This window comes from Chelonia mydas, chromosome 13, assembly GCF_015237465.2.
Source record: "Chelonia mydas isolate rCheMyd1 chromosome 13, rCheMyd1.pri.v2, whole genome shotgun sequence".
Lineage (NCBI taxonomy): Eukaryota > Metazoa > Chordata > Testudines > Cheloniidae > Chelonia > Chelonia mydas.
In genome coordinates, this window is record NC_051253.2 from 39,127,915 (window position 1) to 39,144,834 (window position 16,920).

The 16,920-nt window shown below is 46.7% G+C and overlaps 1 protein-coding gene and 1 gene segment (V, D, J or C); both read right to left on the reverse strand.

The window, feature by feature from the left end:
- Window positions 1-1,571: 1,571 nt before the first annotated feature.
- Window positions 1,572-4,149, reverse strand: LOC122462786. The segment is given in 2 exon segments: window positions 1,572-2,224; window positions 2,828-4,149. Coding segments are annotated over 2 exon segments (432 nt in total).
- Window positions 4,150-5,579: 1,430 nt separating this feature from the next.
- LOC119563598 (T cell receptor alpha variable 18) lies at window positions 5,580-7,203 on the reverse strand. The gene is made up of 2 exons (XM_037877035.2): window positions 6,830-7,203; window positions 5,580-6,040 (listed from the first exon to the last, which is right to left on the reverse strand). The coding sequence occupies exons 1-2, from the start codon at window positions 6,873-6,875 to the stop codon at window positions 5,595-5,597; spliced, it is 492 nt and encodes a 163-aa protein (XP_037732963.2). The 5' UTR covers window positions 6,876-7,203; the 3' UTR covers window positions 5,580-5,594.
- Window positions 7,204-16,920: the final 9,717 nt, after the last annotated feature.

Consider the following 16,920-nt stretch of genomic DNA (forward strand, 5'->3'; position numbering starts at 1 on the left):
AGAAATGGGAACGTCTGAAGGGCAAAAGGTCCAGGCTGGTGCCAGGGGAGCGCAGAGAACATGGGACAGAAGAATGTTTGTTACAGTACTTGTTGTATTGATCTTCTAGCACCAAGTGGCAAAGTGTGTTCACAAATGGGAAATGGGTGCTGCAGAGATTCTTACACCTGAGCCTCCTTAGGCTGATTTTACTGGCATTCTCACAGAGAGAGTGAGCATAAGACAGTGACTCACTCTCTATCTATTCATCCATGTGGCCTGGGCAGGGGAAGATTCCTCAGCTGCTCAGATGCAGTTTTCCCACAGAACCTGAATTTCTCCACCGTGATGGTGGTAGAGTTTGTGTGTATTTATTTGTTTAGTCTTTGTGATATTGAACTGTCTGGTGTCACTTTCCTTGAAGAACAGGGCTGGCCCAGGGGCAGCTTTCACCAGAGTTGCTCATGAGAGGGAGGACATCATGGGATAAGAGGGAAGGTTCTCTCATGGATTGGTAACTGGTTAAAAGATAGGAAACAAAGGGTAGGGATAAATGGTCATTTTTTCAGAATGGAGAGAGGTAAATAGTGGTGTCCCCCAGGGATCTGTACTGGGCCCAGTCCTATTTAACATATTCATAAATGATCTGGAAAAAGGGATAAAGAGTGAGGTGGCAACATTTGCAGATGATACAAAACTACTCGAGATAGTTAAGTCCCAGGCAGACTGCAAAGAGCTACAAAAGGATTTCACAAAATTGGGTGACTGGACAACAAAATGGCAAATGAAATTTCATGTTGATAAATGCAAAGTAATGCACATTGGAAAACATAATCCTAACTGTACATATACAATGATGGGCTCTAAATTAGCTGTTACCACTCAAGAAAGAGATCTTGGAGTCATTGTGGATAGTTCTCTGAAATCATCCACTCAATGTGCAGCGGAAGGCAAAAAAGCGAACAGAATGTGGGGAATCATCAAGAAAGGGACAGATAATAAGACAGAAAATATCATATTGCCTCTATCAATCCATGGTACGCCCACACCTTGAATACTGCGTGCAGATGTGATCGCCCCATCTCAAAAAACATCTATTGGAATTGGAAAAGGTTTAGAAAAGGGCAACAAAAATTATTAGGGGTATAGAACTGCTTCCGTATGAAGAGAGATTAATAAGACTGGGACTTTCCAGCTTGGAAAAGAGGCGACTAAGGTGGTATATGATAGAGGTCTATAAATTCATGAGTGGTATAGAGAAAGTAAATAAAGAAGTGTTATTTACTCCTTCTCATAACACAAGAACAAGGGGCCACCAAATGAAATTAATAGGTATCAGGTTTAAAAAAAACACAAGAAAGTATTTTTTTCATGCAATGCACTGTCAACCTCTGGAACTCCTTGCCAGAGGGTGTTGTGAAGGCCAGTACTATAATGGGGTTCAAAAGGGAGCTAGATAGACTCGTGGAAGATAGGTCCATCAATGGCTGTTAGCCAGGATAGGCAGGAATGGAGCCCCTAGCCTTTGTTTGGCAGAAGCTGGGATTGGGTGACAGGGCATGGATCACTTGATGATAACCTGTCTGTTCATTCTCTTTGGGGCACCTGCCATTGGCCACTGTCAGAGGAGAAGATACTGGGCTTGATGGACCTTTGGTCTGACCCAGTATGGCCGTTCTTATATTCCTATGCTGTGTCCTGGTCTTTCCTAATTGTACCTTACTTGGTGATTCATGATATTTGACATTCACCATAATTTTTGACATGGGAACACTCCAGATTAGGGCAAAGAAGGAAACAGAGAGCTAAAGCGTGTGTGATTACTGTTCCAAATTCTGCCCCCAGGTCGGCCCCAGGCCTCAGTGCCCGCCTCCCTGCTGCTCCGCACAGACCCTGCGTGGTTTTTGCTCAGCTCCCCTGCCGGTCCCTGTCACTGTGTCTCTCACGGCGCAGTAATAGGTCCCGGAGTCGCTCAGTTCGCTGGCCGGTTTCCACAGATGGAAGGATTTGTGCTTTTTCTCATGGGTGGCATCGAACTCTTTTCTGATCCCTTCATCCAAGTCCTCCCGTCCCAGATCCCTCAGGAAGAGCCTGGGGGGCTGGCTGCGGGACTGCACGTACCAGAAGGGATCAACATTAGTAGCGAGAGAAAATTGGTAGGTACAATTCAGACGCAGCGGGTGCCCTTGGGGGATGATAACGCTGCCTTCAGTTTGGGTCACTGGCTCTGCCTCATGGGTGCCTTCTGTGGGAGGGACAGAGCGGAACAGACACGCTCAGAGACAGAACAGAACCAGAGCGGACACACTCCCAGACAATGTTGCTGGAACAGTTTTTCATAGTGTGGGTGTTGAAGGCGGAAGCCATGTATTTGGGTTGTTATGAGTACTTCCAGCCGTAGGATGCGGCAGAACCCCTAATTCCAGCATCCGTGCTCCCAGATAACATGCACTTTTAACAGATTGAAACAGCGCGACGTTACATGATAGATATACAAATAGAAACGTAGTAGATTCCCTTAGTTATAATAGAAACCTAAGGAAAGCACAGAGAGACAATATAAACATATTAGACACACTAGCAACATAATTTAATTCGGATATAACAGAAAGAGAACACTGACACTCAGAGTCAATACAAACACAGATACAATCAGATATCATCGAAAACAATATTGAAACTCGGATATAATAGAGAACAAATGACTTCAGAGATAATACAAACAATAGATATAATTAGACATAATTTAAGCATTATATATTATATAATATAGGCATTGAAACAAATTGAATTGTAAAGACAGGGGGTCATAAAATGTGAGAAATCTGAGGAATACAATCTTACTCACTTAGAACAGACACGATTATCACAGCTGAGAGCCAAGGTAGAGTCATGCTTGGACTGAAAGATTCTTCGAGGAAACAGAGCTAATTCCGAAACCAATATCAATTTATTTATTCGGGTCTTGTTACTTCAATTTAGAGAAGGCGAGAATTTTATACTCTAGAAGGTGCCTTAGAAATGTACCCGGTATCTCTGTGCTGGAGCTGCCATTTAGCTGATTAACATGGACCTAACTTCACAGGAGTGAGTCTGCTCTGTAAATGCTTCTGGATGGTGTAGTCAGGAGATGGGAGCAGTTGAGGGGCAGAGTTTGGGGGAGGGAGTTGCTGGCAGGAGACTACTCAGGACAAGAACAGAATCGGATCATCTCATTGGTGTGTTTTTCCAGATCAACTCTGCCTCCGCGTGTCAAAACGCCTAAACTAGTAGGAGACAAGGTGGGTGAGGTGACACCTTGTATTGTACCGACTTCTGTGGGTGAAAGAGAGACAAGCTTTCGAGACCTGCTGTCTCACCCACAGAAGTTGGTCCAGTAGAATATATTTACCTCACCCATCTTGTCTCTCTGATATCCTGGGACTGACAGGGCTACAGCTACTCTGCATAAACTAGTGAGAAATGTTTTAGCAGAATCGGATTGCCTGATAGTTTGCTGTCAGAATCTCCAGAGGAACAATGGTGGCTATAACTGGTGCAAGGCAATGCCTGGTGTTACATAGACAGACAAATGCTTTATATCTATGTAGTATATTACCTCACCCACATTTGTCTCTGTGTATATGTCCTTTTCATTGCAACACCCCCCCCCCCCCACACACACACACACACAAACCTTTTTCTCTTTAGATACTTACCTGCCTTTTCTACATAGTACAATTTTCCTCCCAGAACACAGGCGTCCCCAGCTTTTATCAGAGAGAATGGGAGTTTTGTGCTTCGGATTGTTTCATACTTTGCAGTGAAAGCTGTGTTTCATTGCGTTTCCCATAATTGTCTAGTAGGAAAAATCCTGGATTAGAGCAAACAATGGAATCGTAGATCCCAGCGGAGACACCTATATGGTCTCCTGTATGGAGTAACTGCTCTAGCCCTCGACTTCTTTACGAATAAAGTCCCCTCCGGCTCAGTGCTGGAAGCCGGGACTTTAAGTTCTTCAAAGATGAAGTCGGGCCCCTGGCTGGGGAGTTGCCGGCACCAGAATATCCACTCACTTCTCATGGAGGGGTGAGAGCAGGTGAGGTTCCACCTGGCTCCCTCCGAAGCTCCTGCAGAGACTGGCTGTTGGATTTCTGTACTGCCCTGGCCACCTGGGAAAGAGAAGTTGGCACCGAATTCACCCACATACAACCCTTAGGGGCCAATCACTCAATTGCATTCTCCCTCCCGCCCGCCCCCCCCCCCCGCCCGCCCCAACCGCATTGTAAGGAGACAAGATTCTAATCCGGATTAGTGAATTGGGACCGGGCTGGGGAGGAAACCTCACTCACTTAGAGCAAACACCGTTCAGGCAGTTGCTATCCAGCGTGACAGCATGGTGAGGTTTTCAGGGAGGCTGGAACACCACTGGGCTGGGCCCCAGACCCAGCTAGGGCAAACAGGACTGTGTCTCTATACCGCAGCTCCAGAGAACAGAAAATTATTTAAAGAAAAAACCCTTGTGTCTTTTGTCTTGAAGCTGCCACCCGCCGGGATCTCCCTCAGAGAGGACTGCACAGCCGTGAGTGTCTCTTCTCTGTAGGAGGCTGCCCGAGGGTGGTCTGGTGTGAAGGGCAGAGACTGGGGTGGGTGGCTGTCAGAGGTGAAAGTAAGCCAGTACGGTCTGGTACGGCTTATCAGCAAGAGCTGGTATGCCCTGCTGTACTGGACCGGCTTCCCCAGGCCAGCGATTTAAAGGGCCTGGGGGGCTCCGTGCAGCAGCCGGAGCCCCGGGCCCTTTAAAATGCCACCAGAGCCAGGCTGCCAGAGCCCCTTTAAATGGCCCTTTAAATCACCACTGGAGGCCCCAGCTACCACTGCTACCCCAGAGGCGATTTAAAGGGCCTGGGGCTCCAGCCGCTGCGGGGAGTCCCGGGCCCTTTAAATCGCCACTGGAGCCTGGGCAGCTCGGGGGGTTCCCAGGCACCTCTGCAGCTGGTAGCTCCAGGGGTGATTTAAAGGGCAGGGGGCTCCCAGCCGCCACCACAGCCCGAGTCCCCCTGGCCCTTTAAATCTTGATTTAAAGGGTCCTGGGATTTAAAGGGCCTGGGGATTTAAAGACTCCACCTCTTCCGGTTGAGGCCCCGCCCCTGCTCAGGACTTCGGGGCATACCTTTAAATCCTTTAAATTTACTTTCACCCCGGTGACTGTTCAAAAGAAGGCAGAGCAGGAGAGGCAGAAGAATCCTTTATATTATTTTCCTAACGCAACACCGCCCCCACATGGCAAAGTGAGTGCACAGACGGTAAATATTAGTGTGTCTATGTTATACCCCTCCCCCGCGCTGTGTCTGTCTTGCTTGTTTCGACCAGCGGCTCTCAACCCCCCTCCCAACCTGGGATGGGGGGAGTTATTATTTTTCATTTCCTAGACAGATTACGCAGCTCCGTTCATTTTCCCCCTTTTTCCTGAGCTGATGGTGAATTTTGCTCTATGACATGTCCTAAAATCCGGGGCCGGAGCAGAAAGAGGCGATTTCGTGCTGGTTTCCTGAGAGACAGAGTCCAGTGCAGGTTTCAGAGTAGCAGCCGTGTTAGACTGTATCCGCAAAAAGAAAAGGAGGACTTGTGGCACCTTAGAGACTAACAAATTTATTTGAGCACAAGCTTTCCTGAGCTACAGAATTCCTCCTCCCTCCACCCGGAGTCGCTCCTAGGAGCCTGCGATTCCTGCCACAGCCCCTGGGAGGTTTTTGCCCAACTCCCCTGCTGCTTCGTGTCACTGTGTCTCTCGCGGCGCAGTAATAGGTCGCGGAGTCGCTCAGTTCGCTGGACGGTTTCCACAGGTGGAAGGATTTGTGCTTTTTGTCATGGGTGGCATTGAACCCTTTGGTGATCCCTTCATCCGAGTCCTCCCTTCCCAGGTCCTTCAGGAAGAGCCTGGGGGGCTGGTTGGGGAACTGCACGTACCAGAAGAGAGAGGGAGAAACAGCCTCATAGGTGCAGTTAACAACCACAGATTCTCCTCGGGAGATCAGGACGCTGCCTTTGGTTTGGGTGACTGAGTCTCCATTGCTCTGTCCTGCGCGGGGAAAATAGCGTATTGTGTGCACTTAATGTAATAGCAACAAAATAGATACACAGACACAATAAAAACAGAATAATATAAACACTCAGAGTAGAAGCACAGTATATACAGAGAGACATAACAGCAGCTTAATGATACACAAGTTAATATACACGTAACAGACACATAATGGAAACACGCTGAATATATAGAGATATAATAATATAATAGTTACACTGAGATAGGAATAATAAGAACATTGTAGATGTTCAGAGATAATAGAAGGCAACAGACACAGATATAATATAAACGTATCAGGCACATTCAGATATAACAGTAACATGTTGAAAGAAAGTAACGTAACAGAAATAGTACATAGAAACATATTAGATACAGGGAGGCACAATAAATACATAATACGTGCGCTCAGATAAAATAAATACCATTGATGGAGAGAGACGTGATACAAACATAGTGTACATACATTCAGATATAACAGAAACGTAACAGGTCTGAGAAGACATAATAGGAATATACTGGTTCAACTCCTTTCTAATAGACATGCGGTAGATACAGACATCATGTAGACATCACAGACGCACTGAGATATAATGGAAATACAATGCATGCATAACACAGACAGACTGTATAAGCACAGATATAGTGCCTTGTATTTCCATGCATAATACAGACATATAAACACACACAAGATTTTAGGCACTGTTAACATCGTGATGTATGCGGATAAGGTTAGCAGCTGGAAGAATACAATGGGAAGAGGCTGAGGGATGGAATCTCACCCACTTAGAACAGACAGCATCAGCACAGCTGCGACCCAAGCTAAAGGCATCCTTGGGTCTTCCTGGAATGTGGGACCGAGAGAGACGGAGAGAGGGAAGGAGGGAGGGAGAGCTGGTGCCACCAACAGCAAGAACTGGTTTCTCTTTTGATCGCGGTTTCTGTAGAGGAGCGAAGGGAAGAATGTTGCCCTTTAGATGATGATTTAGAAGAACCGATTGTGTCTCTTTGGTGGAGCGCCTCTCGCTTGAATAGCCGCACAGGAGTGGCTGTCTCTACTCTCTAAAGTGCTTCAGAAATGGTACTTCTGGAGGTGGAAACTGTTTGAAGATTACAAGGGGCGAAGGTGGGAGGGACCGTGGTAAGAGAGAAGCGAACTCCCCGGGCAGGAAAATACGGTGTGGTCTGTTTTATTGTCCGGGGCAACATCGCCCTCACGTGGCAAATATAATTTCACTGTTGAGAAATGTTAGTAGCAGAAGCGAAGTTTCTCATATCTTTGCAGCCAGTGAAGCAGCCTTTTCTAGGGTGTCGGGGGGTATTTCCTCCTGCATGCTAAGGGTGGGTTTATGCAAAATCTATCTAATTACGAGATTACTCTGTGACTGTGTGTTACACACTGTATAAACTAAAAAGCCCATGCAAGTATAATGTGTGGCTGTGTTTGTGTACCTATTATGCGTACCACAGGGGGACCTTCTGTTTAGATATATTCCTGCTTTTAAGTTAAATTGTGTTGCGTCTTCTTCCCCATAATGCCAGAAATCGTACACCCACTTTAAGGGAAATCACAGGGCTGACTATGAGCAGAGACGGAGAGAAATGTTATTCTTAATCCTTTTATAGAAAATACCCCCAGTCCCCATGACTTCTCAATCGCTCTCAGATCGCAGATTCCTGTGCGCGGTTTTTGCTCCGTTGCTCCCCTGATCTGTTTCTCTGTGTCTCCCACGGCGCAGTAATAGGTAGCGTGTCGTTGGCTTCATTGGAGGGTTTCCCGAAAGGGAAGGATTTTTGCTTCTCATCCTGTGTAGCGCTGAACCCTCTCCTGATCCCTTCATCCGGGTCCTCCCTTGCAATGTACCTCGGGAGCAGCCCGGAGGGCTGGCTGGGATACTGCGCCTACCGGAAGGGATAGGAAGAAACAGACTTGTAGGTGGCGTCTGAGAAACATACTGTCTTCTTATGAGATTATAAGCTGCCTTGTTTGAGTCACTGGGTCTTCATAGGTCCCTTCTGTGCGGGGAACGAAGCAACACAGACTGAGCGTAGTGTCAAGGGAAGCAAAATAGACACTCGGAGATAACAAAATAGATGCACACAGAGCAAATGGAATCATAATAGGTAGACAAAGATAGAATAGAAACAAAATAGATATACTTAGACATGATATACAGATAATAGATACATAACACCTTCACTCAGATACAATAGAAACATCATAGATACTCTCAGATATGAGATACATAATATTTGCATTCCAATATACTATAAACTTGATACTCATATAACAGATAGATAGTAGAGACACAGCGACTAGAAACATAATCGATACATACATAGGTAATGGAAACATGAAATAGATAACGATGTAATAGAAACATAACCATTATAAACACATAATAGATATATTCAGGTGTAACGCACACATAGTAGATACAAATATATTATATACATAATAGAACAGGAGGACTTGCGGCACCATAAAGACTAACAAATTTATTTGAGCATAAGCTTTCGTGGGCTACAGCCCACTTCATCGGATGCATAGAATGGAACATAGAGTAAGAAGATAAATATATATATACATACAGGGAAGGTGGAAGTAGCCATACAAACTGTAAGAGGCTAATTACAGTTTGTATGGCTACTTCCACCTTCTCTGTATGTATATAAGATATATATCTTCTTACTATAGGTTCCATTCTTTGCATCCGCTGAAGTGGGCTGTAGCCCACAAAAGCTTATGCTCTAATAAATTTGTTAGTCTCTAAGGTGCCACAAGTACTCCTGTTCTTTTTGTGGATACAGACTAACATGGCTGCTGCTCTGCAACCATACATAATAGAGACACTCAGATTTCACAGAAACTTAATAGATACACTCAGGTGCAACCTACATATAATGGATACATACATATATATTTGAAACATAATGAGACACTAATAGAATTGAAATGTAATAGATACAGACTTAAATATTGGAAACATTCTAGATAGACACAAATAAAAACACAATAGATATACTCAGAGACAATATGAACATAACATATATATGCAGATATATTACACACATCTTGGATGCACACAGAAATATTGGAAACAGGATAGATAAACTCAGAGATAATGAGCACAGACCAGAATTTAGGCTTTGAGACAAATGCTGTGATAGAGACAGGGTTATCTCCTTGAAGAAAAGACTTTTCTCAGGTTGTCTAATGGAATCTTACTCTGCACAAACAGGATCAGAATAGCCAAGACAAAACCACTGGCTAAGTCCTCACACCAAAAGAGAATTGATCTGCCTCTGTATCCAGCCGTCTCTGTGCAGGGCAGAGAACGGTTTCAAACCACAGGAAAAGCCTCACAAAGGTTTATGCAGTCTCTGAGCTCGGGACCCCACCTCCACGAATCCCATACAGCTGACTACATAGAAGTGACTGTCTCTGCTCTGCAAATGCTTCTGGTTGGTGCTGCCACAGATGCTCGAGCTTGAGGGCTTAGGGGCAGGTAGGTTCGTGGCAGAAGGGAACAGAACCCGTGGGGTGGGAAAATATTGTCATTTGTATTATTTCTTAGACTCCGCTGTGCCCCCTAGGAACAAAGCGTCTGCAGGGGAGGGAAATCATGGTATCAAAGGAGGGGTTCTGATAACTTTGCGGGTCAGGCAGCTTTCTGTACACACATCTATCCCAACACAGAGAGGACTTTCCCCTCATCTATCTATCCCTCGGTAGGCAGTGCAGAGTTGTGTTGCTGTAGCAACACAGTGATTGTCTTATAAATAATCTGGTTGTATTCTTTCTTTCTTTTTTCCTTTTCACATGCCAATAATAGTCACATTCAAATAATACAGCAGAGGTGCTGATGTCATAGGAAAAGTTGGTTTATATTCATGGATTTTTTAAACCTCTTATTGTGCTTCATGGTTCCCTCTGAAGGGGATTTTCCTAGAACTTTTTCTGAAGGATCAAATCTCACTTGTCACCTAGGTAAACAATTAGTCACACAGAGACCCTTTGTAAATTTGGCCCCAAATGTTTTAGTCATCTCTTATCTTCCCTGATCTCCCCTCTCTTTTCCACAATATGGAAGCACACCCCATATCCCCCTGCCCCATCGCCTACACACATAGCCTGGAGTGTAGTATTTATTGTATGGGGCTAGTCTCTAAGGTGCCACAAGGACTCCTCATTGTTCTTGCTGATACAGACTAACATGGCTACCACTCTGAAACCTGTCACCATGCAAGGCACTGAATTTAGCTATATGAAGTGGAAATCCATCAACTTCATGAAAAAATTGTGCAGATACAGACAGACATCATCTTCTTTTCCAAATGCAAACAGATGGACATAATACCAAGAGGACTGAAGGTAAAAAATCCATTACAATCAACATACCACTCAGACTATGGTGAGCGATTGTGCCACACACTCTCCAAGAAACTGCAGAACCACCTGATCAACTTCCTCTACAGCAAACAGGAGAAGATCAAGAATGAGATCTCAGAACTGGAGACTCTCATTAAAAACCCCAACCTTCCACACACACGTCCTCGTGGCTGGACTTTACAAAAACTAGACAAACCATTTATAACACACACTTTGCTTCTCTACAGAGGAAAAAGGACACTAAACTATCTAAACTCCTACATGCCACAAGGGGCCATAACAGTGGTACCCTTAACTCACCCAGCAATATTGTTAATCTGTCCAGCTAGACTCTTAGCTCGGCAGAAGAGTCTGTCCTATCTCTGGGCCTCCGTTTGCCCCACCAGACCCAAGAACATGATACAGTTTTGCAGTGACATGGAATTCACCACTTCTGACTCAAGGAATATTTCCACCACACCACTGAACAGCACACTAACCCACAGAAACCTTCCTACCAACTCTACAAGAAGAAGGATTCTTCATGGACTCCTCCTGAAGGTCGAAACAACAGATTAGACTTCTACATGGAGAGCTTCTGCCAACGTCCACGGGCTGCAGTTGTGGAAAAGCAGCATCACTTGCCCCATAACCGCAGCTGTGCAGAACACAATGCCCTCCACAGCCTGAGAAAAAACTCTGACATTATAATCAAAAAGGCTGACAAAGGAGGTGCTGTCATCATCATGAATAGGTCGGAGTATTAACAAGAGGCTGCTAGGCAACTCTCTGACACCACATTCTACAGGCCATTACCCTCTGATCCCATTGAGGGTTATCAAAAGAAACTGCACCACATGCTCAAGAAACTCCCTGAAGAAGCACAGGAACAAATCCACACAGACCACACCCCTACAGCCCCAGCATCTCAGGCATTGGCACTCTTACAGCAGGATTGTCTGGCTATGTGGACTCTCTCCTCAGACCCTACACTACCAGCACTACCAGCTATCTTTGAGACACCACCGACTTCCTGAGGAAACTACAGTGCATTGGTGATCGTCCGGAAAACACCATCCTGGCCACCATGGATGTAGAAGCTCTTTACACCAATATTCCACACGGTGCTGGACTACAAAGTGTTAAGAACAGGGCCTGATGAGGCCACGGGACACCTGGCGGCTGAGCTTTGTGACTTTGTCCTCACCCACAACCATTTCAGATTTGGGGACAACATATACCTTCAAATCAGTGGCACTGCTACGGGTATCTGCATGGCCCCACAGTATGCCAACATTTTTATGGCTGACTTAGAACAACGCTTCCTCAGCTCTCATCCCCTAGCGTCCCTCCTCTTCTTATGCTACATTGATGATATCTTCATCATATGGACCTATGGTAAAGAAGCCTTTGAAAAATTCCACCATGATTTCAACAATTTCCACCCCACCATCAACCTCAGCCTGGACCAGTCCGCACAAGAGATCCACTTTCTGGACAGTACAGTGGAAATAAGTGATGGTCACATAAATACCACCCTATACCAGAAACCTACTGGCCACTGTACTTACCCATATTCCTCCAGCTTTCATCCAGACCACATCACATGATCCATTGTCTACAGCCAAGCTCTAAGATACAACCGCATGTACTCCAATGCCTCAGACAGAGACAAACACCTACAGTTTCTCTATCAAGTGTTCTTAAAACTACAATATCCACCTAGGGAAGTGAAGAAACAGATTGACAGAGCCAGAAGGGTACCCAGAAGTCATCTACTACAGGACAGGCCCAACAAGGGAAATAGCAGAACACCACTGGCCATCACGTACAGAACCCAGCTGAAATCTCTCCCGCACATCATCAGTGATCTACAACCTATCCTGAAAAATTATCCCACACTCTCCCAGACCTTGGGAGGCAGGCCAGTCCTCACTCATAGATAGCCCCCCAACCTGAAGGAAATACTCACCAGCAACTACACACCACACAACAGAACCACTAACCCAGGAACCTATCCTTGCAACAAAGCCCGTTGCCAGATCTGTCCACATATCTTTTCAAGAGACACCATCATAGGACCTAACCAGATCAGCCACACCTTCAGGGGCTCATTCACCTGCACATCTACCAATGTGATATATGCCATCATGTACCAGCAATGCCCCTCTGCCATGTATATTGGCCAAAGCAGACAGTCTCTACGCAAAATGTCCACAAATCAGACATCGAGAATTGTAACATTCAAAAACCAGTAGGAGAACACTTCAATCTCCCTGGACACTAAATAACAGACTTAAAAGTCACCATTCTTCAACAACAAAAATTTCAGAAAAAGACTTCAAGGAGAAATTGCAGAACTGGAATTAATTTGCAAACTTGACACCACCAAATTAGGCCTGAATAAAGACTGGGAGTGGATGGTTCATTACAAAAAGTAATTTTCCCTCTGTTGATACTCACACCTTCTTGTCAACTGTTGGGAATGGGCCACATCCACCCTGAATTGCATTGGCCTCATTAGCGCTGACCCCTCACTTGGTCAGGCAACTCCCATCTTTTCATGTGCTCAATATTTATACCTGCCTACTGTATTTGTCACTCCATGCATCTAATGAAGTGGTTTTAGCCCATGAAAGCTTTTTCCCAAATAAATTTGTTAGTCTCTAAGGTGCAACAGAACTCCTCGTTGTTTTTGCTGATATAGACTAATATGGCTACTCCTCTGAAACCTTTCCCAAAAGAGTTAATCCCTACTGCACATTTAATTATCAATTGCAAAAGACTGGTGTTACCAGGCGGTGAAGTGAAATCTTATTTATTTAGACTCAATACTCGCTAAATGGGGGGAGTTTCGTTTTGCAGAATGTGATATGCTACATTTGTGAATCATTTTTTTTCTAGCACTATCTGTGGTCACAATTTTATCTGTCTGTCTATCTGTCGATCCCTCATCACATAAACATAAAAGTATCTGGGAATATTGTAGTTTTTGGTAGAATCATAGAAGTGGAAGGGTCCTCAAGAGGTCATCAAGTCCAGTCCGCTGCACTGATGGCAGGACGAGCTCCATCTAGACCATCCCTGACAGGTGTTTGTCTAACCTGCTTTTAAAAATCTCCAATGATGGAGATTCCACAACCTCCCTAGGCAATTTATTCCAGTGCCTAACCACCATGAAAGTTAGGATTTTTTTCCTAAAGTCCAACCTAAACCTCCCTTGCTGCAATTTAAGCCCATTGCTTCTTGTCCTATCCTCAGAGTTTAAGGATAACAATTTTTCTCCCTCCTCCTTGTAAGAAACTTTTAGATATTTGAAAACTGTTATCATGTCCCCTCTCAGTCTTCTCTTTTTCAGACTAAACAAACCCATTTATTTCTATCTTCCCTCACAGGTCATGTTTTCTAGACCTTTAATCATTTGTGTCACTCTTCTCTGGACTTTCTCCAGTTTGTCCACATCTTTCCTGAAATGTGGTGGCCAGAACTGGACACAATACTCCAGTTGAGGTCTAATCAGTGCAGAGTAAAGTGGAAGAACTACTTCTCATGTCTTGCTTACAACACTCCTCCTAATACATCCCAGAATGATGTTTGCTTTTTTGCAACAGTGTTGCACTGTGGACTCATATTTAGCTTGTGATCCACTCTGACCCCTAGATCCCTTTCCGCAGTACTCCTTCCTAGGCAGCCACTTCCCATCCTGCAGTTATCCTTATTGAATTTCATTCTATTTACTTCACCCCATTTCTCCAGTTTTTTCAGATCATTTTGAATTTTCATCCTATCCTTCAAAGTACTCACAACCCCTCCCAGCTTGGTATCATCTGTAAACTTAATAAGTGTACTCTCTATGCCACTATATAAATCATTGATGAAGACATTGAAAAGAACCGGACTCAGAACTGATCCCTGCACAACCCCACTCGTTAGGCCCTTCCACTCGAACTGTGAACCATTGATAACTACTCTCTGGGAGCTGTTTTCTAACCAGTTATGCACCCGCCTTATAGTAGCTCCATCTAGGTTGTATTTCCCTATATTTTCTTAATGAGAAGGTCATGCGAGACTGTATCAAAAGCCATTCTAAAGTCTAGATATACCACATCTGCTGCATCCCCCCATCCACAAGGCTTGTTATATCTGTGGTCACTTCACAAATGCAATGGAGGCTGGTACTATAAGGTTTATCTGTCTGTCCATCTATTGACCCCTAATCACACAAACATGGAAGTATCTGGGAATATTGTGGTTACTTTCCTGCTTTCACCTTTAAACCTGCTTCATCTTTTTTTTTCTTTTCTGAATTTGGTTGCCTTATAATACTGCCTAAGAGCCCACCTTTCTCACGTTGAAGGAACAGCCAATCCCTGGGTGGTGTGGTAAGGCAGGAGAGATTAGTAGTTTCTTATTTTAAAAGACGAGGCTATTTTACATGGTTTGCCTACAGGACATAGCTGCTAAAACATTAAGGGGATGGGGAACATTATAAAAAGGATGATAGATGGGTGGGTGGGTGGATGGAGAGGTAACGGGCCGGGTCGGATAAACCAGTGGAGGTTCCACCTGAGAGGGAAACTCACAGCGTGACCCAAACTCATTGACCTCAACATGAGTCTGTCCTCAGGCCCTAAATTCGGATTTTCTAAGGAGCCTGGGGGAGTTAGGCGCATTGGCGCCGACTCTGTGGTTGCTCCGGGGCTGGAGCACCCATGGAAAAAAATTAGTGGGTGCTCTGCACCCACCCGGAAGATCCGCTGTTGGCAACTGCCAATCAGCTCTTGAGCATGCGCAGCGGCCCCCATCAGCTCGTTGGCTGGCTGCGGCCAATCAGCTGTTTGGCGCCAAGTCCCCGCCTGTCAGCTGCTTCCCCTGCAGCTGCTGAAGCTCCCAGCGGGCTCCCCCCGCAGGCAGGTGTGAGGCCTTTTAATTTCCAGAGCAGAGGGAGCTGGGCTGGGGGGACATGCACCCAGGGCACGGCAGCTTCTGGGCTAACAGCAGAGGGGTGGGGGAGTTGAGGGGCAGCCCCTCGGCAGGGGGTTGGAATGAGATGGGTGGGCAGCTTCTCGGCTGGCCCCAGGAGGCTGCTGGGGAGAGTACGGGCCGGGGGGTTTCTCAAGGACGGAGCCAGCCATTCTCAGCCCACCCTGGTGTCTCCCCCAGGATCTGTGCCCCGCTCCAGCCAGGAGAAACCAGCTGTGGACCCCCTTAGTGCTGGGCAGGGGGACAAACCAAAAGACATGACTCCTTTAAGAAAAGTTTGCCCTTGTGGCTGCTGAGTGAGCTTGGGCTGGGGCCAGCAGCTCGCCCCCTCCCCGTGCTGCATCCAGCCGGTCGGGTGCGCCCAGCCATGGCCAAAGGTGAGAGGGGCTTCACTGCAGCCCCAGGTGCAAATGAGCAGCCTCCCCCAGCCCGGACCCTGCCTGTGCCCGGCTCTGGGGGCTCCCAACCCCTATGGTTCTGACCCAGGTCCCGGGGCTCCGCATCCCTTCCCCCGTGCGTGGGGGGACAGGAGGGGGCAACACACCACCAGTACTTCTAGCCGCGTCCTCCCCGCGGGCTCTTCTCCAGGGCCGGCTCTCAGCCTGGCAAAGTGACTCTTGCCTAGCCCAAAGCTGTCTCCCCCGCCCCCACGCCCAGATCAAGCCTGCCTGAGGGGCTTTTCCTCCCAGAGAGGAAGTTTATCCCCTCCCCCGCCAATCAGCATCCCCTCCTCCCCACGTCAGGAAGGATGATTCCCTTCCCCTGGAGCCATTCCCGCCCTCGCCCCCCTGCAGCTCCCGGGGATTCCTTCCCTTGCATCCACACCCCTGTACCAGCTACATGTCAGGAGCCGCTGCCTCGCTCCACCTTGGGACACCTGAGCTGCAGCCGGTGGAGGAAGCAACCGCCCCCCCCCCCCCATTCCTCCGCCTTTGGCCATGGCCCCACCAGGGGCTCCCCTCCCACAAAGGTTGCAGAGTGTGTGAGGGAGTCGGGGGTGGGCTGCAGCTCCGGGTACTAGGAGGAGCTGGAGCTACACAGCCTCGCCACACAGCAGGATGAAGGAACGGGCCGTTTCCGTGCTGGGCTGTTGAATTAAATGTCTCTCTCTGGGTCGGGGTGGGCACCTTCTGGGCTGGCCGCGGGGGGCGGGGCTGGGGCTGGGGGGAGACAGAGCTGCTTTGAGTGCGTGGCTGGGAGCGGGTGCTAAACAGAGCCACCAGGAGGTGGGCAGCAGAGAGAGAGAGATGGGAAAAGGGACACCGGTGGAGGGCAAGAACTGGGAAACATCAGGAAGGGGTTTCAGAGTAGCAGCCGTGTTAGTCTGTATTCCCAAAAAGAAAAGGAGGACTTGTGGCACCTTAGAGACTAACAAATTTATTTGAGCATAAGCTTTCGTGAATGCATCCGATGAAGTGAGCTGTAGCTCACGAAAGCTTATGCTCAAATAAATTTGTTAGTCTCTAAGGTGCCACAAGTCCTCCTTTTCTTTTCACCTATGGTCAGGCGCCCTAATGCCGCT